Raw genomic sequence first — 25536 nt, 5'->3', positions numbered from 1 at the left:
GGGAAAAGTAATAAAGCGCAACTGAACTATAATATGCACCTGAATGTTCCTGAAAACCCATGAAGCATCACCGTAACTGGACTGAAAACATTTAGTCTTATGTATGTATTAATTTGCGTGCGTGTGTGCATAGCTGTGATCAACCTGCTCACAATGACTTCATTTTATACTTGATCTGGAATAACCCATGCATCGCCAACAATTAAAAGGGCACCCGAGATGTGCCGCCATTTTATCTGTGAAATTTCTTAGTAAATCATTCATCCGAAGCTTCGAAGAACGTTCGCTTATACTTCGATTGAAATATCGCATAACGTTAGGTACACGTTTAGGGAAAATCAACGCAAAATTAGGAGCAAGGTACATCGCACCATGAATATATATATAATATGCTTGCACTATAGTTTCAAAATAATTAAGCACCTTCCATTGTAATTATAATAGCTGACACTTAGGAAGACGTATTATAATATAAATAGTACACTGTCTAGAACAACTCATTCAACCAGATCAACTATGCATGGTGATTTGTTCATCCATCCGCAATTGGACATTGAAATAGATTGCGTCGAAACTTTAAATTTCAGCATGAATTCACGTATAACACTATAGCTATTAGCTAGGCTTGGGATACTGTGGTAAAGCGAATGTTTGTCCTTCAACTTGTTAGTGCTTCATCATTATGCAAACAATATGTTGTATCCTTAATGCATGGTTGCCCTTCGTTGGGTATAAAAAATTTGCATTTCAATGTGTCTTTTGCAATTGCTTCATGGGTTTGTCGATGAAAGACGCAAAGAAAACGTCTGCATTGGTAAGTGTTTCAGTTCTTTTCTTATTTCTACCTAATTGTAGAGATAGTAACGGTTTGTCTCCATATAAGTACCATTCCGTTCTGGTATAAATCAGGCGTAAGGAAGAGATAGTTGCTTTACCATGTGAACATATGTTTCCAGTTAACTAATTGATCGAAAATCAATATAGCATTGAATTTTCCATTTTCGTATCATTTCGGTTGAGAAATGTCACGGACTATGTCACTACGGCGAAATTTAGCAAATAATTTCCAGCTGTTTTCATGCTATGTTATCCCACCACGTTATTTGTGAGAAACAACTACAATGAAACTCTAAAGTTGAGATATTAACATACTATATATACAGACACACCCGCGATTAGTTTAGTGATAAGGGGCAACAACCATGATCATGGCAATCCTTGACCGTTGCAATACCTAACGATTGCAGTCAATTCAGTGTGAAACTTCGACTCATTTAAGTCGAAATTGACTATACAGCGCGTATATCATGAATCACCTTTGTTGACTGCTTGATCTGTATTCATGCGCTGCTTACCGAGGCCTAACCAAGCAAAACAAACGATAAAATCAAAAATACCTCATATTCTGCATTAAACTCATTAGAACACAACGAGTAGCCCGGTTCAACCAGTATTAACATAGTAGCAATCAAACAGTATGGAATTTGCTCGAGAATCTATTCAAAGAAGTTGCGGTGCAGAAGAAGGTGCAATTCAGAATACCGAATGGTTGATTTAATTAGATGCAAGCAACCTTTGTACTGCTGTCCTGCGATTATAGTCAAATTGAAACGATGCTTAACCCGTTGCTTTACGATTTTAAAGAAATCATAATCATCATTTTATAGTATTGATTATCGATATACTGAATAGGGAAATCTGCCTCACTTTTTGACGTTCAGAAAGGAACTATAGACAGCAAGGAACATTAAAACAAACGAATGCAATAGAGCATGCCAAAATAAACGAGCTTGCATTGGGTAATGTCTTTCTCAGCTGACTTAAACATGAAAGAGAAATTCATGGTATATATGTTAAGCTTTTGTTTTGTTATACCATGCAGGTTTTTCATCTGTGTTGTATACGGATATAAACATGCACGTACACCACACAATAATGAGATTAAAGATCAGCAAGAGGTGTCTCGCTTCAAGAGTTGTGATGCCATGACACTGAAGTGATCACTCAGCTTTAGTTGTGATTAATGACACATAGCGAATTCATAGTTTGTTTCTCAATTGCATTGGAGTAATGATTCCACACTGTGTTAGAAATGTTCTTATTTCATCATTACTGATATGAGTTAATCGAGTTTTAATTTAAACAGGTAATTTCAACAACAGGAACATCCACAATATAGCCGCAGCAATATTGTTTGTTTGCAATTTACATCTACATGCAGTATCATCATGACTGTGATTTGTGATTTCAAAAGTGTTAATACTAATAGTGAATACGTGGATTACCGATAAAAATTTCCTCTTTTTTTCGAATAAAAGAATTCGCACTAAGGGCTCTTGACTGCGGATTAGTCCACCGCGGCACTCTTGCGGTGTATATAATATTTGAACATGCTTAATAAAAAACTATAGTGAAACAAACATAGCTGTTTATGTCATGCTTCATGCCCACACTTTACCACATGCACCCTAATAAAGCTCCATCAGTTTCTAATAAGTCTCAGGTTGAAAAAGTATCTGCAATTTTTTGAAATACTGAAATCTCTAACTAGTGTAGAAAATATCCACATCAAAATACAAAATTTTATCTCGTTACTCGTATATTGGGCCTTTGCGAGTGATTTTATAGTTCGTATATATTTTGCCTTTCACCATCTCGAGTATACTAGGCGGAAAGTTTAAAATATAAGTTTAAATTCGAACTAATATTTAGCCGGCAACCGAGATTTTAGTACAGCGGATTAAAAGCCTGCATGTACGTGACTCCATGAATACATTTTGAAGTACCAAGAATCGGTTGAAAAACGGCGAACTATAGTTTTGTGGTATGTTATCATTGCAAGAGACCAATGTTGAATGCATTTCTTCAATGTCAAAATATTCGACTGCCTGTTTCATGACATTGTCTAACAAAGGACCTTGTCATCGTCTAAGTGGCGACTTACTCCTGTATCCCACAAACACTAACCCGGTATAGAACGGCTATAGCATTGGAAAGCACCATGATGCGAGTTCAAACTCATCGAAATAACGAATTCAGTTTCCATTGTTTTACTGCAGTGACTGCCACATATTTCTCAATATCTCTGAGAATGGTTTTTAAAAAAATTGAAATAGTTCAGGTCCTTCTACAAGACTACAACTAGCGTACAGTTCAGTGTCACGAACTATAAGTTGCACTTATACAAATTGTTGGATAAATGTTTATACTCGCACTTAAAGTACGTGGGGTACAGTCCGTGATGTAAACAAACGCTTGTTTGCATCAATATCAAGAACGGTCAAAGTGTTTGACACCACTGATTTTGGTTTTACATACATTTAAACGAGGTCACGAGGATACGAGGTTAGCCTAGGCTTATGTTCAGAAATATATATACAAGTCATGCTCTTTTTGAGCAGATTAAACTGATGCACATAAGTCACTTTAACCCCCTTTTAAAATATAAAGCCGAGGTGTGAATTCAAATCCATTTTGAGATGACGGATACTTTTTTGTAATTTGCATAAATAATGTTCATACACTAAAGGCCGACACAGACCGGACGCGAAGCGGCAGGGCGCGAATTTTGAGTTTTCAGAAGCATATAAATTAAATTCTGGAAGTAAAATTTGGAAATTATGGACGCTAGAGCAGTCAAAATGTTTTATTGTTATGTAATCTACAAGAAAATTATGATAGTTTAAAATTTATTTGATTTTGAAAAATTGAAAACGTTGAAAATTCGCGCCGCGTTGCCAATTCGCGTCCGGTCCTGTGTCGATCTTAACGCGGGAAACTATAGGGAAAGACACATGCAGTGGCGTAGCCAGCCTAACGATTTTGTCCCGCAATGTTAATTTCGAGTTATTATAATTAGTCACTTCTTTACATATTTATTTGTCGGGAATTGTTTCCCCCGATCAATAATCACTCGCAGATTCTGGTTTTTTAAAGGTTTTTATTCGCGATATCTACTCTCCGCGCTGTCTCACACCACTCTGCCCTCACTCTCTTTCCTCTCACTCCCCTACTTATCTTGTCAATCAGCTGTTATTTTACCTTGTTCACATTACTCGCACATATTTCGCAATGTCTCCTATAAATGTTCTGCAATTAAAAGTTCAATTAACGCTAATGTATATATATATATAGTCACTAAATGATGAATAGCTGTCAACTTCCCAACACCCTCCCCCTATTTGCTACACGAAGGTAACAAATATAATAGAACAATCTTAACAAAACGTTTTATAATAAAGTTTAAATGTATAAAATATATCGTTCTCTCAAACAGACAAGTCTGTTTGTTCATTTTTCTTTACTGTCACTCTTCATCTCCGGCATTTTCACGTATTCGTATCGCTGCGGCTGCTGCGGCGTCTCGTTTCGGTCTAAATTCTCCAACAGATGGATCCAGACGAGGATCCATATCTCGATCGTCTTCCTTTTCTGGCTTCGTTATGTCGCACGAGAGTTCTAGCGGGTACAGGTGTTGTATGGCACGTTCTAGGTGGCTTTTACCCGCTCGCAGCTTCGCTACACGAACAACTCCGTCACGACCGGCAATCAGGTCCTCCACGATACCTAATTTCCACTTGTTCCGGTTGCGTTCGTCGGCTCTGATTATCACCACGTCACCTACTTTCAACGAGAATCTCTTGTTGTTGTGTTTGAGATTATGTCTTTCTCGCAACCCTCTCACGTACTCGTTCGTCCATCTTCTCCACATCATGTCTTTGCATTTTTCGATGCGCTTTGCGGTCTTTCTCAAATCCACCTCTTCTATATCTCGATAATCTTGTGTCGGTAGTAGATTCGGTCGATGGAACATCAGGGAATTTGGTGTCAGTATTGGCATTTGTAGATCGTCTTCGACGTAGCTGAGGGGTCTGTTGTTTAACGCCACTTCGACATCAAGCAAAAGATCTTGCAACGCATCCCAGGCAAGTAAGGTGCCCCCGCCAGCTTTGTAAAGTGCGCGCTTTACTAGACCAACAATTCTTTCAAACTGACCACCCCACCATGGTGCTCGACTCGTGTTGAATTGCCATTTTATCTCGTATTTCGCGAGCCAGTTGTGTAGTCGTTCATCTCTCATGACATGTTTGAGCCAGTTTGCTGCTGCCACAAACGTCTTGCCATTGTCAGAGTAGATCTTCTGCGGCCGTCCTCGTCTGGCGATAAGGCGTTTCAAGCTTTGTAGGAACTCGTTAGTTTCTTGATTCGGCAGTAGTTCGACGTGAACTGCTCGGGTTAGACTGCACGCGTATAGTACTATGTAAGATTTTGCTTCGCGTTTCTTTTTGGTTAGATATCTGATGGGTCCCGCGTAGTCTACTCCGACAACTTGGAACGCTGCATCACCTTCTGTTCTATCTCGGGGAAGGTTTCCGGTTGGTGGGGTTGCTACTGCGACTGCTCTGAATCGTTTACATGTATTGCATTTCTTTGTCACCCGTTTAGCAATGCTCCTAAGACGCGGGGTCCAATACTTCTCTCTGTGCTTAGCCATAGTCATTCCAACTCCCCCATGGCAGCTGAGCTTGTGGGCATGCATTATCATCTTTTCGGTGAGTAGTTCGTTACCAGGTAAATACACGGGATAATGTCCTTGTACTCTGCCTTGGCACTCGTAGAGGCCTTTCGCGTTTTTCTTCAAGTTCAGCCGTTGTTGGTCTTCCTTAAAGGCTTCCGTCTCCTCGTTTCGTTGTTGGACTCTTTTTTCCCAAAATTCCATTTGTCGACTCATCTCCTCGGTTGTTAAGGGTCCAACTATCTTGTTATCGCGACCGTTCTTCATATTGTTCACGAAACGGCTCATTCTCGCTGTTATTCGGAGCGTTTTCCAGTAGTCGTGCTTCTTCAGGAGTTCATCCAAATCGTCTTCCAGTGGAACTGCCACCGCGAATATCTCTTTCACCGCTTTTGTTTCGGCTTGTGTCTCACTGGTATCCCGGGTAGTGATGTTGGGGGGCCATTTCTCTTGATCGAGCAACCAGCCGGGGCCTTTCCACCAAAGACTTCCAGATTGCTTTACGTTACCACCTCGGCTGCCAAGATCGGCAGGATTATCCGCTGACGTCACGTGCCGCCATTCGATGTAGCTCCTCTCCTGGATTTTTCTGACACGGTTCCCCACGAACTGTTTGAATTCGCCATTCCCACGGATCCAGTGTAGGGCTACAGTGCTGTCTAGCCATCCCAGAACTCGCTGGACTGGAAATCCTTCTAAGGACTGTTTCACATTGTGAACCAGGTTAGTTGCCATGTGCCCCGATACTAGCTCGAGTCTCGGTATCGTTAAGCCTTTCTTGGCCAGCCGCGACTTTGCTGTGACGAGACCACTGCTGACACTGGACGGTTGTCGTACGATCGCGTACACGGCTGCAGAGACTCCTATCCCACTCGCATCGCCGAAAGCATGCAACTCGATAGATTCGATTGGCTCCTCTGATTTAGCAAGGCTTCTCGGTACGGTGACTTGGCTTGGTAGGACTTGTTCGTACTTCCACCATCTTTGCTGTAGTGTACTCGGTAGGGGTGCATCCCAGGCAATTCGAAGATCACAAGCGTCCCTGTAAAGCGTTTTTCCCGTTAGGGTTAATGGAGATATTAGGCCAAGTGGGTCGTATATTCTCGCCATCTTCCCTAGAATCCCTCTCTTGGTACAATTCGCGGTATCGTTGGGGATGTTCACTTGAATGTTATCTTGATCTTTATCCCAAGCAAGACCAAGTAGCTTCGTCTCCCCCTGTTTTACTCCAAGTTGTTGCTTGGCATACGTCTGATTGTCGTCGTTCGCTGTTGTGTCTTCATACTCGACTTCCTTGGCGTTTGAGTGCCATTTATGCAATTGAAACCCAGCTTCACCGAATACTTCTTTTGCTGCTTGCTTTAACTCGAGAGCCTTGGGTTTGCTATCTGCTCCGCCGATGAGGTCGTCTACGTACAAACTTCTCTCCATCTCTTCCACTAGGTCAGGATACTTTGGTTTGAGGCCTCGCAAATGTTCCTTGATCACGCCAGCAAGCAGGAATGGGGAAGGTGCCAACCCAAAGAGAGCTCGAGTAAATCTCAGGACTTCTTTCTCCTTGGTTTGTAGGTCTTTCAGCCAATGGAAACGCAAGACGTCACGATCGTTTTCCCGAATTCGCACTTGCAAAAATGCTTGTTTCAGATCTCCCGTCACTGCGATTGGATGAAATCTGTTTCGAACCAGCACATTCCACAGGAGGTTTTGCAAGGGAGGTCCGGTCTCCAGGCAATCATTAAGTGATGGTACTTTCGGGTTAGCACGTGCTGAAGCGTCGTAAACCACGCGCATCTTCGTCGTTTCGGCTGATTCTCGGATGACAGGTTTGTGAGGAATGTAAAATTCCTTGCCTTTCGCGTCGTTATCCACACGTTCTACAATTCCTTGCTCGAGCTGATCTTGTATTATCTTATCATATTGCTCTAACGAATCTTGCTTCTCCAGTTTTCGTATTAGGTTGTCAAGTCGACTCAAACTGCCCGCCTTATTGTTTGGTAGTGAGGGATGATTTCCCTTCCAAGGGAGGCCAGTCTCGTACCACCCCTCCGGATTTCTTGCCAGTTGTTCCTTGAACTCTTCGTACACCATGCTCTGGTCGCCCGTTGCAGAGTCCTCTAGTCCAAGTACGTCCAGTCTACACAACTGCTCGTAGTCCGGGCAAGCAGTTTGCGTCATTAGCATTGGGGTCAGGTTGATTTCTTTGCCGGGGGTAAGGATTGTCCATCCAAATTTCGTAAGCTCGGCTACCGGCTCATTGGGACGTCCAATCTTCGGTTTGGTCTCGGTCTTAATTCGGGCATATTCGCTTGCACCCAGGATTAGGTGCACTGGAAGTTCCGGTTTTTTGTCGTTGTCATGCATCTGGACATCACTCAAATGTGGAAATTTGGCCAAGGTCTCTTGGTAATTGGGGTTTTTTAACGTCAACAACTCCTTACGGTCCACCTTGGTTACTTCAGTATGTAATTGAAAGTCCCCTTCGAGATTGTTGATAGACATGTTGTAAACACTAATTACCTTGTTGACCGATCCCAACATCATCTCAATGTGCTTGAATTCTTTTCTCGTTGGTTTAGCTTTGATTAGATCTATAAGGGCTGATGACGCGTAAGAACTACCCGCCCCAGTGTCCAGTAACGCGCGACATTTCACACCATTGACGTCAACAATCACAACGGGGTAGGTTACCATCGCATTCCCTGTGCTTGAGGCAGTCAACAAGGCACTTGAGTTGTCAATTCCATCATTGTCACGATTATCACAGATGCTCGTATGGTGGCGTCGATTACATTTTTGGCATACCGTGCGTGATTTGCATTCCGAAGCTTTGTGGTTAGGCCGAGCGCAATTGAAGCATAGCTGTTTTGAACTAAGCAACTTTTTCCTGTCAACTGTTAGTTCTACTTTCTTACAATCCACAGATCTGTGATCAGCGCCATCACAATACACGCATGCTCTAGGGTTTCTTACTTCACGGTCTTCTTGTCTGGTATTAAAATTCCTCTCACGCTTGAGGGGAAACTGAGGGGGTTTCATTGCATGCTTCTCGTTTGACGGCTTAATGGGGTTGCGCACCGTCCATTTTTCTAGAGCTTTTACTAGTTCGGGGAATTTCCACTCCTGCCAGTCATCGTCCATACGAACAAGGTCCCCTCTAATGCCCTCTAGTTTGTCGATCGTGGCCCTGACATAACCATTTACTTCATTTAGCTTTCCTAGGGTTTCTAAGGACTGTACATTACACATTAGTTTCTCGTAAAACTCATGTATCTTCGATGGCTGGCAGCCGTGAATGTTAGGCAAGGACATGATATTTTGCACATAACTATTTACTATCTCGCTAGATTTCCCATACCTTGTTTGCAGAATATTTCTGGCTCTTTCGTAGCCCTCGGTTGTGCACGGCAACCCTTGAATTGCGATCCTCACCTTTGGCGTTACTAATTCTTTTAGGTAATTGAACTTTGTAACTGCTGGGATTTCTGCTGCCTGGATTTCTGCTTCGAACTGGTTCCAGAACCGTAACCAATCTGCGTAGGTGCCGTCGAACTTTGTAATCTGCAGCTTCTGAAGCCTCACATTGGGTTTCCGCGATTCGTTCTCGCTCGATCTTTTCGTTCGTTCTTCTGTTATTTTCTTTTCATAAACTAGCTGTAACTCCAGTTTCTCCTTGTCGTATTTCAGCTTTTCCTGGTACTGTTCATCTCTGCCTTGAGCGGCTAGGTTCTCTTTCTTCCTCAGTTCATTCTTTTTCGTAGTCTCGATGACGGTCTCCAACTCGGAGATCGCATTCTCGATAGGTATAATGTCGTTCGATTTTATTCCTTCGGTCCATGCTCGTACCTCATCAGGTGTAATTCCCTCGCCAAGCTTGATTTCTTGAATGCGTAGCTTCAAATCATGTACTTCTTGTAGTTTATCGTTTAGCGTTTTCCGTTGACGCTCTAGCTCGTTAATCTTGGCTTTAGTAATTATCTCCCTCGTTTCTTCGTTAGTGAGTCGAAGGAGATCTGCTTTTGTTTTTATCTGTTTCACAAGATCCTCTGATGGTTGCGTCTCGGTCATCCCGTCGGAGGTGCCACTGTGTCGGGAATTGTTTCCCCCGATCAATAATCACTCGCAGATTCTGGTTTTTTAAAGGTTTTTATTCGCGATATCTACTCTCCGCGCTGTCTCACACCACTCTGCCCTCACTCTCCTCTCACTCCCCTACTTATCTTGTCAATCAGCTGTTATTTTACCTTGTTCACATTACTCGCACATATTTCGCAATGTCTCCTATAAATGTTCTGCAATTAAAAGTTCAATTAACGCTAATGTATATATATATATAGTCACTAAATGATGAATAGCTGTCAACTTCCCAACATATTGTTTTGACAGTCAATGAACACCAAAATATTAGCATAGCGGGACAAATCGTCAGGCTGGGGTAGCTACGCTACTGGAGAGACAACTTACGAAGAATGACAATAGTGTAACGCGCGTATAGTGTATTTAAACTTCATGGAAATGAAAAACTTCATTACAAAAACTATACACAAATATGTAGGTCATTACTGTTTATATATATACGGAATTGCATGAGTGCATTTACATGCATATAATAACATCGTTTTCGCTCATATGGCAGTAACCCTGTGTATGATCCATACGTGCAAACCTTGTACTTGCATGTCTACAAATTAAAACTCATTAAACAATCATATATATAATTATAACCAATTTGTTCAGATACTTTTTGATATGTTTCTCCCTTCTGTCTAAACGAAACCATTTGAGTTGGAAAGTATTTGAAGTAAACCCCCCTATTATAAGCTCTAAACCTCGTCAAAATAACCGAGTTACTTTTTTCTCATTGTATAGGCTACAAGCGATTTCCTTAAAAAACAAATATGCCTTTTAGAAGAACATCGTATTTCATTTGGGAATTCATTCTTGCGATGTTGCAAGAAGAAGAATGTTCGTCGATAATATCCTGGACAAAGGAGTCAGATTTAGAGTTTGAGATCAAGGATATGGCTGAGTTGGCGCAGTTATGGGGAATGCTACGTGGTAGACCTGAGATGGATAAGAAGTCATTCTTCCGAGCTTTCAGATATTATTACAAAATAAACGTCATCATAAAGGTATGTTTTATTAATAATGCATGCATGTCAATTAGTCATACATGGTTTGCGACTCATTGCAGTTGTATTAGGGGCTGTTTACAATTTACATGAGCCCAGTTACCCGAGATTCAACGAAGCGTGAGAGCCTGAGAGGACTTTGAGGTATTGAAATAAGTCCTTATGATACCAAAAAAGCACATGCTATTGTTGTGGTGATTATACGACTGCCAGGATCATGTTATCTGCTCATTTCAATACCTCAGAATCATCTCATGCTTCGTTGAATCTCGGGTAACCGGGCTCATGTAAACAGCCCCATATAGTTGTAATAATTGTTATACAGGGTGTATAAAAAAAAACGCAACCACTTAATATTCTAAAATTCATATTGTTCATAAGCTCAATAGATTTTATGCCCCTGGGATTTTAAAATGGCTTCTAATCGTACAGTTCAACTGCTAATGGTCAAATCAGCTAAACTAATAATGGTGCAGCTAACAACTGAACAACGAGTTTTTATTGTCGTGCATGATAACTTGAATGCTAACTGTCGACCTTGTAAAATAAATTGTAAATAAAATTTTACTCGTTATATACTTTCAATTCAGCTCGTTCGTTTACGCACCCGACTTTGTTTACCGACGATTGTGCCGCTAGAATATGATTACAAGCTTTCTCGCATTCCAGGGGCCAAACGTCTTTTGTGTTGTAGAACAAAGAGGATATTCATGAATATTAAGTGGTTGCGTTTTTTTTGATACACCCTGTAGTGTGGGGGTTTATTGCATGGTTGTGAACATGGTGATGTTAACTGGTATCGATGCATGTTCACTTAACATTAAACCTGTGACTATACATTCATATAATTTCTATTCCCACGAATCATGGTAATCATGGTGGCAATCATGAATCATGGTGCATTGTAATGCAAGATGATTGCATGATGAAGGTAAAAACCATCACTGGGTCTCAACCAAACCATCATTTTTCAAACAGGTCAAATCAGGACGACGATTATACAGATTTAATAATCATCCATTCCATATTGCAAAGAAAGCTGGAAATGAACGAAAATGTGGGAAAAAGGCAAAAATAATGAAGATCGTCTCTACAAATTGACTCTGACAGACGACAAGTTACATATTATAACAATTGTGTAACTCAGTGTATACAGTCAGGCCAAGGAATTGAAGAAGATGTGAAAAGAGCTATTTATTTTACAGAGGCCATTATCGCCAGTAGGTCAAAGAAGAACGCAGTACATTCCTTTGCGATCTTCAGTTGTCGGCTGTATGATGTATGGGAGTGATTTAACCTTAAGATGACTGATTGATTGATTAACTGAATAAATATGAACAAATATCCATTAATAAACAACCAGTGTGTAGATAATGAAGAGAGTAATCCAAGTGAGTTAGTTAGTTGTTCACTGTATTTGTTGCCATTGTTAGTGATAACAAATATCGTACCGAACATGCACCTGGAAAACAAGCACCGAACCATAATCAAACCTTAGTAAAATTATTGATTGTAGAAAGTTTATTTAATTTATGTACTTTTTTATTATTCTTGTATTATATATGATAGTTTATGGTTATATACAATGTATATTCCTTTTTCGAAGATTTAGCAGGCTAGCAGCTAGGGAGTCATGACAATGATGGGTACCTTTCTTTAGGTGTTGTTGCATGCAATGTGTTTATACACCTAAGTACAAAATCCATATAAGGAATACAAAGCCGAACATGCGCATAAAACAAGTGGATAACTACTTCCAGCTTTGTTTCAACTTTCCACTTCTGAGTGTGTGGTGCATGAGTCAAAATTCGTTGTTGATGCAACCTTCTTGAATGGTTAGGAAAGTGACGACGAATCTATACATTATACACTTAGTCCATGGAGTATATCATAGACTATACAAAGTTTTAAATCGGAGCATTTTATGAATTATGTGACGACAGACAAATGTTTCAAACATTGCTAAGATGGCGTGATAAAATATTGACTTCGATAATAGCAAACTACTTGACTTAATGAAGAGGTGGCGAAACAACCCAAAGCCATGCACTTCTCTCATCTACGTAAACACATTGTTAAAGTAGTCTGAGAGACGATTAGTCGAAATCTGATCCACCAGTAGCCAGATATACGCCAAAGCAAGGAGAAAATAATTATATCGAGCAAGCAGTAGAACGTAAAATCTATCAAGCATGAAGTTTATGTATGTTAATGTTTAGCCTGAAAGCTGTCCGGTTTGGCTTACTATAGACTTCCGCATTTTTTAAGAAAGCTTGGGATGCAATACGTATAGACAACAGCAAACTCCATTTACAAAACTTCGAGTATCTATATATCATCGGGTTGATCATTTCACAGCCTCAACATGCAGGTTTCATTGTTGTCAACCGTAGCGTGGTATTTTACTCTGACGACATCGGCATTTTTTCTAACTCAAGACAAGGACGTGAAAATAATTCGGGCAGAACGCGACAGATTTACAAACGTTGCTCGTTGTAACGAGACGAGTGCTGTGTGTTTCGATGAAAACTGCAATTATTGTCAATGCATGGTGAATCAGACATATATACAGATGAGGGGACAATATGGGGAGTGCGTGTCAAACGAACATGTAGTCTATGCAACAGGTAATAGCTATTAATTTCTCTTTATTAAGTGGGTCACAAAAATTAAAATGGTGAATTTGAAAGTTAATGTGAAATACCATAAACGGACGAAGCCTGTTGTTTTCGATTTTCTCTCGTAGCTAAATCCGTTCAATGTATTGACCTCGGAGACGTATTTATTTATATATTAAGGTTTGACTGCAAATTAAATATTGTGATATTGAAATATTGTGATAACCTTCATTTCATGCTTTCTGCTGGACCAGCGTGGCGTACAAACTGAAACCATACATACATTTCGATAGACTAGTACACAACTAATATACAAAGCTTTCGAAACGGTTATATAACCATTCAAGTTGATAAGCATGCACCACCACCACATGATGAGGTTCATATTGCCCTACTTTGATATTCCAATTACACTTATTCACTGTTATTTTATAGTGGTGGCAATTATAATTAATATCTAAAATATATCTTTTTCATCTGCATGCATCGACAAATATATCATTATTATATTTAGACATCCCTCAACTACAGATTTAAGCTGAGTCATACAATATGGTTTGCTACTTGCTATTTCCTTTATTTATTGATAACGGGAATTGCGCGATGAAGCTTTAGTATAACAAGGAGTATCAAGGACAAGGATAAAAACATAACAATGTTGACAAGTCAATACATATGATATTGAGGCTCTAAAATGGTTTGCATAATGTCGAGAATTTTTTGTACGAAGAAAACTATACTCGTAAAAAAATAAATTTCATCTTCGTGTCAGATTTCGTCAGTTAACAGCTAGGGTGGACTGGTTTTAAAAAGACCTTAAATAAACCTGTCAATTTCGCTGTATGCATGGCCCATTGTCAGCCAATCATAGTAGAAGACCTGGGATCGGTTGTACAAAAACTGGATTGCGCTACCTGTCAATCGTTTTGAAATTGCTTGTTGTACACTGCTAGACGAACGGAAGAAACTAATAAAATAGTCCGAGGAATAGCGAATGTTTCACATTTTTGTGTCGATATGAAGCAAGAGACGATATTTTTTATTTATTTTACAGCATATAAATCTTCATTTCTCATCGTCAGAAATCTTCATACCAAATGTATTTACCAAAGTCCAACCAAATATTATACGTTTGTCCAAAATGATATTTGTAATAAAAGTAATCCAAATTATCGTTGGATCTGGACCAGCCATGGGCAATTGTTAAACTGGGCTACCTTAGAATGTGCGACAGATGATTTTTATAGTGCAAAAAAAAATTATCACCTTATAATGAAGAGATGTGACCGAGGTAATCAGAAGCAACTATGGAAGTGTGTGGGTGAAAAAAAATACGACATGCAGTCAATGACAGGCCGATACATCTACTATGGAGATTATATTTTTATGGGGAAAAATAACTCTCAGAAGACCGAATGGAAGCGCTTCGGTTCTCAAAATGATGTATGTTCACAAGGTAAATTTTACGAAATAAATTAAAACACCAGGCGATTACTTCGGAATATTTCTCAATATTTTAGGACACATTTGTGCTCGTTATACAGGCTGTTCCCGGCGAAGATCTAGACGTTTGAAATTTAAAAAAAATTCTAGCGCAGCACCAACCATGGTGCTGCCTCGCAACATATCCTATTCTTAACATTAACCGACCTCCTACATGCAGGCTATATTCAAATCATAAAAATTGCCTTATGCCGCGGTATTGAAATTAAGCCATATTCTGTAAGTCAATTAGGAAAAATCTCGTTCGCCACGCCCCTGTAATCTTCTCACATACCTTGACAAGCGCGCAATGTGTTTTCAGGTGTTACAGCATGTGACAAATTTGCAGACGGTTCATCCCTCCTCATCCTTAACAAAACAAAATGTGAAGAAAAGTCGGAATGCGTGGGAGAGAAGATGATAAGTTTGGAGAAAACAACATGCCTTCTGTCTTCAATTGGAACTCAATATTTAATGGAACATGGAACATGGAAAACGTTAGTAGTTAAGAATGGTACTGTAGGAATTGATTTAACAGAAGAGAAAGTGCGCCTACAGGTATCAGTTTAAACATAAAAGAAGTACATTTGTGTTATTATTTAGTAATACCTCTCGTTTTGAGGTCAACATTTGGGGGGGGGGGTGAAAAGCTATTTGCCGCTCGGAGATCAAAACCTATCAACTGTTTGTTATCTCTTTCATAGGAAGTATTTTTCAAATATATCATGAATGGCTATCATGAATTCACGTCTGTACTTCGTACATGCATTAATCATATACACATGCAGAATACGCTATAATTATAATCAAGATCCATCTAACAATTTTCAAATAAACTAAACCAATAAATCAATTGTCAGTTTTCGAGAGATGCTTATCAGCAAATGCATGGTTTACAGTTGGCAAATACAGAATTGATGCGAACTTGAGTGATACCATATGCATATACAGTTATAAAAAATAATTTGCAACTAGTATAAGAATATAATTTGAATAATATCAATGCGGTTTAGATACTATTCTCATTTGTTATATAGTGGAATTTAAAGAAAACTCCAAAATCCTGGATGGGATTAATTATTAAAGTACAATTTAACTGTTCGAAGTTCCGAACCGTAAGCTCAACAGACGATCATGAACACTGCGTCGTGATAAAATATACAGGGACTTCTACAGGTGAGGAACTATACTTAATTATATTTAATGAAAGCCGTTGTAACGATTACTAGCAAGAGGGTTTTCTGTGCAAAACAATACGCACACGCGTTTTTTGTGGGAGAAGAGGTTTGGGGGGAGTTCTCCAATAGGATGTAACCTTTAAATCGTAATGTCATGTATGCGCACACGTTACATACCATGAAAGAGGTAGCTAGCCTCTAAGACATCAACCTGACCAACTGTACGCGCTAGTTAGACAGTATACGATTCGATTTTTACCGTGTGCAAGCTTCAAACCTTCTGTGCAAGTTATATTTTGTTGAGCATTTGTAAATCTTTTTGCTCACCAAGTTTGTGCTTTTCCAGCGGCTATAGATATTTTAATATTTTGGAGTAAAACAAGCGTGGCGATAAACTGTCAAAGAGCAAAGCGGGCGCGTTTGATTCAATATCGCATTTCTAACAATTCGTATTCATCCGGATGTACAGCAACCTTGCCCAAGCAACCTTGCCCAAAATGAAGACTACTGAAAACTTTCTTCGCGTCGAATGCAATTCAAACAATAGATGAGATGATAAATCTCATTAAGCTTAATTAACATCTGATCATCTAGTGCTCGAATTATATAACCTAGGGCGTATTACCTAGGGCTCCTTATGGTCGTAAACACCATCCCGATGAGTACGTGCTGCACAGCGTATTGAGCTCATTGCAGCAATTCCTGGGCCTATCCCGGGAACGAATGAGTCAAGACACCCATATAAATCGTAAAGGCTGTAGTCCACTGTTCAATGTCGGTGATTTTTGCGAGAGACTAAAAAGACCTTTTAACATTAATTACCGAGTTCGCAAGCGTCAAGGTAAGAGGCTCATCGTCAGATGCATTAGAGAAGTTTTTTGGGAGAAGCTTAGCTAAGTTAAAACACTCACAAATTGAATTCCGGTAGGAAATTGTGATTTGAAAATATGTTATACGTTAACTGCGCATCGGTAAAAGCGTTCGCTGTCGCGTCCTGACGAGGATTATCCGAAGCAGTTGCGGGGACCATCTTTGAATCAGGAGAGCTCAAGGAGGCGTGCCGCTGTAGTCGGTGAATCAGCGTGTTTCGCCGTCCGTTCGTAAGCAAACCCTTTCCGAGCCGTTAAGCTTATCTAGTTCGGTGGTTGAGCTGTCCAGTGCAGTGATGTGTTAAGTAAGAAGGTTGGGCTGGTGCATTTTTTTATGCATGTCCCTCTGAAATGCTATTGGTTGTCATTGCGTGTCATTCTAAAATGCTATCGTTTGCGCCAAAAAAAAGGAGTTTAATTGGTTGGATTGATCAGGTCAAATGCCGATTTTCGCGTGCGATGCCATATTGGATCTACCGCTTACTAATGCATTGGAACTCCAAATAACTTGTTTTAAATATGCTTTCCACAAAACATATTCCATGCTTAGAGGCAAGGAGAAATCATTAAATTAGGGATTCTTAGAATGGGGCAAAGGCCCCTGGGCCCCAGATTTAAGATAGTCCTAAAAAGACGAATTCACAATAAAAAGGAGGGGCCCGAATATCTCTGTTAACTGTTAACTGTTAAGTCTACCTTCCTAAGAAATTTTTCTCCTTTGACACACAGGATTAAATTACAATAAAGAAGTCTTTCATGATGATAATAGTCATTGGGTGACAAAAGAGCTAGAGGAAAACAGCAACAGAACCAGAACAACTATAACACGTCTACCTACTACACAAGGAAGTAATCGTAGCAGAGATAGTGACAACGATAACACGCAAATTATTATTATTGTCTTTGCTTCAATTCTCTTCTGTATTGTAGCAGTTGGAATAATTCTGTATAAATATAGACACAGGTAAGTAATACAAAGCCAATGGAGCATGTAGATTTTAACTATTATGGCGGTTTTTTGTAAGGATATGTACGCACGCGCTTCAAAGTTACAATGTCACTTATTATAAATCCAACAATCATTTGTTAGATGTTCTTGTTGAAGATTTATTGTGTTTTTGCTGGCGCAAAATTATTATACAACAGGTTTTAAACCTTTGGCGTCTTAGCGACAATGGAAAACGGCCTTAACTCAAATCCGGCAGAAATTTAACCTATATAGCGCTGAATGTATCCTTGAATATTGAAAGAATTAGAAATATATTTCTTTATTCTTTTGTTCTGCCTTTTGATTCCTCTGTTTACTAAGGCAACGCCTTAGATAGTGGATTTAAAATTTCATATAACGGTATTCCTATATGAGTTTTTCACAACCGGTCCCCTATCCGCAAGAATTTCCAATAAGTATAAGTCTATATTTAAGTCTGTTTAATTGTTTTCTTCAACAGGTTTCTACGTCAAAAAAATCAAAAGATAGAAGAAATTCCAGGTAATTTAGTGAACTGCAAATAAGGATTAAACCTTGACAACAACAAAGATAATCGGTAAATTGTACTCGCTGCTTATAGTATATAGAATACATAAAATATATATTCTAGTATAGGTCAGTGTGGTTGTTGACTGTTATAGAATGTGATGATGTTGATCATGCAAAGACGTTTCTTTTCCTAGAAAACCAAAGTTCCTCATCCGATGTTGGAAGGTTGCCAGAGCCAGCAAACCTGTCCGGTGGCCAAGCAATTCCTACAGAATGTGAAGATTATGTTATACCAAGAAATGAACACGAATACCTGTATACAAACACCGGCGATCGAAAATCGTTTGCACCGACACAAAGCCCCAAATATGAGTATCCAGAAAGGCAATCATGCACCAACGAATTACATAGCCATGCATATGAGTATCCTTCACTTACTCCACCGCTTTTGAAGAATGATAGTGAAGGCAGTGCACTGTCAATGAAAAAGAAAGATACCGGTGTAATGGATGGCGAGTATTTTCCACTTGGAAAGCGGTCGTTAAATAATGATAAAGATGACCTTTCCGGTTATACATCTCTGTTGAAAATTGGCGATCAAAGAAACAAATCAGTGGAGTGATCGTTTACTGGACATATTAATGAGTGTCACAAAAGTTGCGCAAAGAATGTGAAATAGTTTTGATTAGGTAAAAACAGATTTAGATCGAGAACGGGATCGAACGTCAACTGACGACGTGAAAATTGCAAAAAAAGGCATGACCCGTCCATGACGTTCCTTTTCTCAATCCTGGAGTCTTGAGCGGAACATTTTTTTCAAAATCGTGAGCGTAAGACCTCGTAACGGCGGCTTTCTTTAATTTTAGGTTGAATTGATTCTCCAAATGCTCTGTTGCTTCTTAAAAAATTGCCTTTCATGTTGTTATAATTTTTTAAAACCATTTGATAAGATTGAAAGCACCCCAAAAAAGTCATCGTGAAAAAGAATTATTGAGAACTGGCAAAACGAATGACGTTTTGTTCACTTCATTTCACTTAAAAAACTTAAACTGCGTGTTTTTCAAAGGTCTATGCCTGAACTAATTTACAATCAATAAAGTCTAGTTATTTCCATGCATTGGTTTGCTGATTCCAGACCCTTGCTCCTTTGCGACTAAAATTCCTTTTCATATACAGTAGAACTTGTTTATTTGGAAAGCCTATATAGATTTAGATTTTTCACTCTAACATTTTTCAAATATAGATTATGTAGAAATTATATTTCGAGATAGTACTCTTAATTTCTCGTCTTTTTCTCATAAGGTTGGCATGCACTGGAGTTTTATGTTAGCGTTAACCACAACACGAGCTCTTCTGTCCTCTTATTTTTGGTTTGAAGCAAAACTCTTTCCATTTTATCAAATCTCACAAATTTGAAAAGCATTATATGAATGACGCTTTATTAGAGTGGGAAGGCTGCACCGCCGCAGGTTTAATTTGTTTACATGATCACAGTTAAGCTGGATTTCCACTTGGAGGGAAATAGTTCGCTAGCGAACTATTTCTCTGAAAGTAGAAATCCACCCTTACCTAGAAAGGAAGCGCGTGACACGACTGTGAGGTAACACGATGCTAATGGTATAGTGTATAATCATGCATCCTGATTCTGTATATAATTGTGCTTATGCAAAATTTATTATAACTTATTTAACGCGTCGTTCATCTCAGGAAATTAGTATTTATGCTGCATGTCACTGCATGTGTATATATAATATAGTAAAAAATTACAAAATCGTGACAAAAATTTTAAAATCAGTTAAGAAACTACTTGTTTAGATGTGATTGTGTGAAACTTTCTGTGAAAACTTTTACCAACATAAATTGATGATCAGGTTCTTTTCACCGTTCAGCCAAAGGCAACAGTGCAGTGTTTATGACGCCGATGACACTTCCCCCCACGGAACTTAAAATTGTGCGAAAAATTGCAACATCATACAAGGTGAACGTAATAATTATCAGGACTCGCCACGCTTTGTTAGAACTTCCGCTTTTTAAGAAAGCGTGGGATGCAACTGTGTATAAACATGTCATATGTGACTGTAGCGACAACAGCAAACTGCCTTTACGAAACTTTGAGTGTCTATCATCGGATCGATCAGTTTACTGTAATTGCGATCTCAACATGCAGGTTTCATTGTTGTCAACAGTAATGTGGTGTTTTACTCTGTCGACATCGGCATTATTTCTAACTCAAGGCAAGAACGTGAAAATATTTCGGGCAGAACGCGACAGATTTACAAACGTTGCTCGTTGTAACGAGACGAGTGCTGTGTGTTTCGACGAAAACTGCAATTATTGTCAATGCATGATGAATCAGACATATATACAGATGAGGGGACAATATGGGGAGTGCGTGTCAAACGAACATGTAGCCTATGCAACAGGTAATACTGTCTTTACTGAGCTATTAATTTCTCGGCATTAAGTGAGTTACAACAATTAATGGTGAATTTGAAAGTTAATATGAAATAAATACGGTTGAAATATTTAACCATAGCCAGGTCCATAGTCTAAACGGACGAAGCCATGTTGTTTTTGATTTTCTCTCGTATATCCGTTCAATGAATTGTAAACGTATTTATTAACAGGAAATAAAATATTTTGATACCTTAGCTTCATTTCGTGCTTTCTGCTGGACCAGCGTACAAACTGAAACCATACATGCATTTCGATAGACTAGTACACAACTAATATACAAAGTTTTCGAAACGGTTAACCATTCAAGTTATAAGCATGCACCAGCACCACATGATGAGGTTCATATTGCCCAACTTTGATACTCCAATTACCCTTATATTACCGTTATTATATATAGTGGTTGCAATTATAATGTCTAGAATATATATTTTTCATCTGCATGCATCGACAGATACATATTATCATTATATATAGACATCCCTCGATCAGCTACAGACTTAAGCCGAGTCAATATATATAATATGGTTTGCTACTTGCTATTTCCTTTATTTATTAATAACGGGAATTGCGCGTTGAAGCTTTAGTATCAAGGACAAGGATAAAAACATAAAAATGTTGACAAGTCAATACATATTATATTGAAGCTAGATTCAACGAGGCATGAAATTATTTTGAGGTATTTAAATGAGCAGATGACATGATCCTGGCAGTCGTATAATCACCACAACAATAGCATGTGCTTGTTTGGTGTCATAAAGACTTTTTTCAATACCTCAAAGTCCCGTCACGCTTTGTTGAATCTCGGGTAACCGGGCTCATGTAAACAGCCCCTAAAATGGTTTGCATGCATAATGTCGCGAGAATTTTTTGTACGACGAAAACTACTCGTAAAATAATAACTTTTATCTTTGTGAGTTTGTGTCAGATTTCGTCAGTTAACAGCTAAGGTGGACAGGTTTTAAAAAGGCCCTAAATAAACCTGTCAATTTCCCATTGTCAGCCAATCATAGTAGAAGACCTGAGATCGGTTGTAAAAAACTGGATTGCGCTACCTGTCAATCGTTTCCAAATTGCTTGTTGTACACTGCTAGACGAAATACCTTTGGAATAAACTAGTAAAAAAGTCCGAGGAATAGCGAATGTTTTTAAATTTTTGTGTCGACATGAAGCAAGAGACGATATTTTTTCTTTATTTTACAGCATATAAATCTTCATTTCTCATCGTAAGCAATCTTCATAGCAAATGTATTTACCAACGTCCATACAAATATTACACGTTTGTCCGAAATGATATTTGTAATAACAATAATTCAAATTATCGTTGGATCTGGACCAGCCATGGGCAATTGTTAAACTGGGCTACCTTAGAATGTGCGACAGATGATTTTTACAGTAAGGAAAAAAATTATCACCTTATAATGAAGAGATGTGACCGAGGTAATCAGAAGCAACTATGGAAGTGTGTGGGTGAAAAAAAATACGACATGCAGTCAATGACAGGCCGATACATCTACTATGGATATTTTACTTTGATGGGGAAAAATCAGACTCAAAAGACCGAATTGAAGCGCTTCGGTTCTCAAAATGATGTATGTTCACAAGGTAATTCCCAGCGGAACGTTTCATTTGGATTGAATCTATGCTCTATATGTGTCGAAATGTCTGCTATATAGCTGTGATAAACTGTAAACTCAGTAACTCACTATACATAAGGTGTTAGGTACACATCACGTGCACGTTCAAAAATTTTAATATAGTTCCAACTTACCATGACTCATGCTATGTGTTTTCAGGTGTTACAAGATGTGACACGTTTGTAGACGGTTCATCACTCGTCATCCTTAACAAAACAAAATGCGAGGAGAAAGAGTCAGAATGCATCGGAACGAAGACAGTTAGTTTGGAGGAAATGAAATGCTTTTTCTTGCCAAACAGAACTCAATATTTACACAATGAAACATGGCAATCGTTGGAAATAAAGAACAGTAGTTTACGAATAACTTCAACTGAGGATAAAGTACACCTAAAGGTAATATTATATAATTTATTATACTGTATCCTACAATATCATAAGGAGTAGGTGAAAAGAGCTTTGTCGGTTTTTTAAACAAACTTGAGCGAAATATCAATCAGTTTTGAAAACTATAATATGTGCACGCGGAGCAATTTATTTATAGCAATAATAATATATGGGTTGCAAAAAGTGAGCGTGAAGGTATTTAATTACCATTTTAATTATGATTTTCTAAATTTACTCTTTGTCTATCTTGCAGTGGAATTTGAAGAAAACTCCACAATATTTAGAAGGATTGATGGTCAAAGTAACATTTACTTGTGAAAATACTTCAACAAATGCAGGGACAATTGAACATTGCATCGTGATAAAATACACGGGAACATTCACCGGTAAGAATGGATAATTTTCAAGTTTACGTGGTTATGATTAGAAAAAATAATCAAGAATCTAAACTTATTTCAAGATAAGTCAGGCCGTTGTTAATAATTGCTGTGATTTGATGCTGAATAAAGAAATCTGCTTTTAATGGTAAAAGGTAACAGACGTAAGACAAAGTGGTTGCTTTTCAACAGTCTTGGAACTGATATAAACATCAATTTAAAACAGGTTTCTATGATGAAGTCGAAGATAATGGTGACAACAGTAATGAGGGTAATGAAAATAGTGACAAGTCTGATCCAGATAATGACAAGGAATACAACGCAACGACAGAAGACAAAACCAATGGTCAAACTATAATTATAATTGTCTGCGTTTTGGTAGTCCTGATCCTCGCTGGTATCATCATGTTCGTCGTCTACAGATACAGACACAGGTGAATACTTTTAAGAGCCTTTTTGTATGTCGATACCTGCATGCTAAGTCAGGAAAGGTATTGATTGTATGGCAAATGAAAAGATATATTTTGCGTGTGTAATCGACGTTAAGCGTGTGGAGTGATTTTATTTTTTAGGTGCGTTCGTCCAGCGAGAGAAAAAACAGAAGGCAATGGTAATTATACCATCTTTTTTAAAAACATCGTTACTGTTTGTGTCCATGCCTCAGTAAATAACACCAGTGTATGTGTTCATAAATGGAGAATGCATTTCCATGATTGCAAAGAAAATCGAATTTAACTTGAAAAATGTACATATGCTTCACGTAAAGGCTCTCGTCATCCACTCATCGCAATAAACCAACTCGCAAGCTAACTGCGAGTAATTTCGTCCAATCACAATGCTTGACAATTTATTTTAATTAGATGCAAGCACTCGCAGCGAGCTCGCGAGTGGATTTTTCGATGAGTGGAAAAGAGCCTCTTCGTCGAAAACTATATAGCCTAAGGTTTCAAACTTTTCTTCGAAATACTTCTAGCCGAGCATTGTTTATTTTCAGCCGCAGAACCCACACCTACAGAAGAGGACGCAGATGCTCTGAACCCGCTATATCCAGCAAACAACAACCAGATGGCTCAAAGAGAATGTGATTTATACGAGCCAACCCCTGACCATCTTTATCAATATGTCGACGTTGAAAACAAAACAGCTGATCCGCCACTGCAAAATTTAACATATGACTACGCCGTCGTCGATGGTCCAATCAACCAAAATGTACCGCAAAAGACAGAACTTGATGAAATACAAATGGAAGCTGTGACAGAGAGTAACGATGAAAAACGTATTGGCGATGGCGAAGAAGAAATGAAGGAAACGAAAGATACAGTTCGATCTACAAAACCTCCACCACATAAGTATCACGTTCTTGAAGGACCGTAAATGTTTTTAGCTTTGATTATATAGCTGACGTTCATTTTACAATATACAGGGTATTTTTTAAACACTCAAAAAAGCGTACACTACACCGAATTCATTCATTGTTACAATTTGAATGGATTCAGGGCATCATGAGTGACCCATGCAGAGTGCCTCTTAAAAGGCTGACCGTAAAAATGTTCGTAATGGGTTCAACTTGGTGCTATTCCTTAATTCAAAGTGATTTCATTAGAGAAACACTCTGCATGGAGCTCATGATGGAATGCTAAGGCCAGTCCAACGCCAACAACAGATAAATTCGGTATAGTGTTCGCTTCTTTGACAAACTCTGCGTTTTTAAACATTTGTGGACGCTAGGAATATTTTGATAACATATAATTAACATTTTCTTCAATCACACAATACATGATTATTTCACTTCACAAAGCTAATCGTCAGGGCCAACGTTAGAAGATTAAATGCATGGAGAGGGGGGTTGATATATCGTCTTTCTTGAACACGAATATACAAACAATGTACATCGTCATGGACAAGGTGGACAAGGTTGCATAAAATTATCATGATATCATCAAGCTGCATTTTCTATGCATGCATGTGAGTATTCTTGAGGATAACCTTGTATGGCTTGGGCAAATGATTGGCGCTCAACATTGCACTTGAACTTCATTCCAAAAAACGATAGCTTTTATTCCAATTAAAAAACGTTTCGCGTTTTATATATAGGATGCAAACACAGTTATAATTTTACGTTATTTAATAGAATGCTTGTAAATATTTAAATTAAGTTTTATGCAATATAATATTGAAAATTCACGGAATAACGAATCTCAGTGTCTTAACTCTGATCTGCCTGGGTATGCAATAGATATATGGACATATTCGCTATCCGAAAAAAATCGCCCAATCTCTATGGTGCGTTTTTAGTGCGTTTTAGACCATCTCGGGTCTGTTCAAACGCAGGGTGCTTCTCTTGCTTCTAATTTCCTGCGCAAATAATGCAATCGATCACAAAGCTTGAGTTATAAAAACTATTGGCCACGCTT

At 38.7% G+C, this 25536-nt stretch overlaps 4 protein-coding genes across 4 annotated transcripts; 3 read left to right on the top strand and 1 right to left on the bottom strand.

The window, feature by feature from the left end:
- The first annotated feature begins 702 nt into the window (after positions 1-702).
- On the top strand, positions 703-12196 carry LOC114533515 (protein C-ets-2-like). The gene is made up of 3 exons (XM_028555047.1): positions 703-814; positions 10382-10644; positions 11623-12196. The coding sequence occupies exons 2-3, from the start codon at positions 10411-10413 to the stop codon at positions 11743-11745; spliced, it is 357 nt and encodes a 118-aa protein (XP_028410848.1). The 5' UTR covers positions 703-814; positions 10382-10410; the 3' UTR covers positions 11746-12196.
- Positions 4307-9580, bottom strand: LOC114533486. The gene has a single exon (XM_028555015.1). It carries the CDS (start codon positions 9578-9580, stop codon positions 4307-4309), a length of 5274 nt encoding a protein of 1757 aa, XP_028410816.1.
- Positions 12197-15239: 3043 nt separating the features above from the next.
- LOC114533465 lies at positions 15240-19144 on the top strand. Its single transcript, XM_028554983.1, has 5 exons — positions 15240-15302; positions 15782-15920; positions 17521-17755; positions 18240-18280; positions 18463-19144. Exons 2-5 carry the CDS (start codon positions 15812-15814, stop codon positions 18888-18890), a joined length of 813 nt encoding a protein of 270 aa, XP_028410784.1. The 5' UTR covers positions 15240-15302; positions 15782-15811; the 3' UTR covers positions 18891-19144.
- A 1168-nt stretch (positions 19145-20312) lies between these two features.
- LOC114533460 lies at positions 20313-25233 on the top strand. Its single transcript, XM_028554977.1, has 7 exons — positions 20313-20691; positions 21926-22327; positions 22519-22754; positions 22999-23131; positions 23349-23556; positions 23695-23732; positions 24117-25233. Exons 1-7 carry the CDS (start codon positions 20430-20432, stop codon positions 24494-24496), a joined length of 1659 nt encoding a protein of 552 aa, XP_028410778.1. The 5' UTR covers positions 20313-20429; the 3' UTR covers positions 24497-25233.
- The last annotated feature ends 303 nt before the right edge of the window (positions 25234-25536 follow it).

This window comes from Dendronephthya gigantea, unplaced genomic scaffold, assembly GCF_004324835.1.
Source record: "Dendronephthya gigantea isolate DGI-Jeju-01 unplaced genomic scaffold, DenGig_1.0 000092F, whole genome shotgun sequence".
In the NCBI taxonomy this organism is placed as follows: domain Eukaryota; kingdom Metazoa; phylum Cnidaria; class Anthozoa; order Malacalcyonacea; family Nephtheidae; genus Dendronephthya; species Dendronephthya gigantea.
The sequence above is the reverse complement of the archived record's forward strand: the minus strand, read 5'-3'. Positions and strand labels throughout refer to the sequence as shown.

Excerpts from the sequence above, each read along its gene's own strand:
- LOC114533486 (XM_028555015.1), bottom strand. The coding sequence starts at position 9,580 with ATGACCGAGACGCAACCATCAGAGGATCTTGTGAAACAGATAAAAACA.
- LOC114533515 (XM_028555047.1), top strand. The coding sequence starts at position 10,411 with ATGCCTTTTAGAAGAACATCGTATTTCATTTGGGAATTCATTCTTGCG. Across the intron at positions 10,645-11,622 it reads AAATAAACGTCATCATAAAG|GTCAAATCAGGACGACGATT; the intron begins GTATGTTTTATT and ends TTTTTCAAACAG.
- LOC114533465 (XM_028554983.1), top strand. The coding sequence starts at position 15,812 with ATGGGATTAATTATTAAAGTACAATTTAACTGTTCGAAGTTCCGAACC. Across the intron at positions 15,921-17,520 it reads ATATACAGGGACTTCTACAG|GATTAAATTACAATAAAGAA; the intron begins GTGAGGAACTAT and ends TTTGACACACAG. Across the intron at positions 17,756-18,239 it reads CTGTATAAATATAGACACAG|GTTTCTACGTCAAAAAAATC; the intron begins GTAAGTAATACA and ends TTTCTTCAACAG.
- LOC114533460 (XM_028554977.1), top strand. The coding sequence starts at position 20,430 with ATGCAGGTTTCATTGTTGTCAACAGTAATGTGGTGTTTTACTCTGTCG. Across the intron at positions 22,755-22,998 it reads AGGATAAAGTACACCTAAAG|TGGAATTTGAAGAAAACTCC; the intron begins GTAATATTATAT and ends TCTATCTTGCAG. Across the intron at positions 23,132-23,348 it reads ATACACGGGAACATTCACCG|GTTTCTATGATGAAGTCGAA; the intron begins GTAAGAATGGAT and ends AATTTAAAACAG.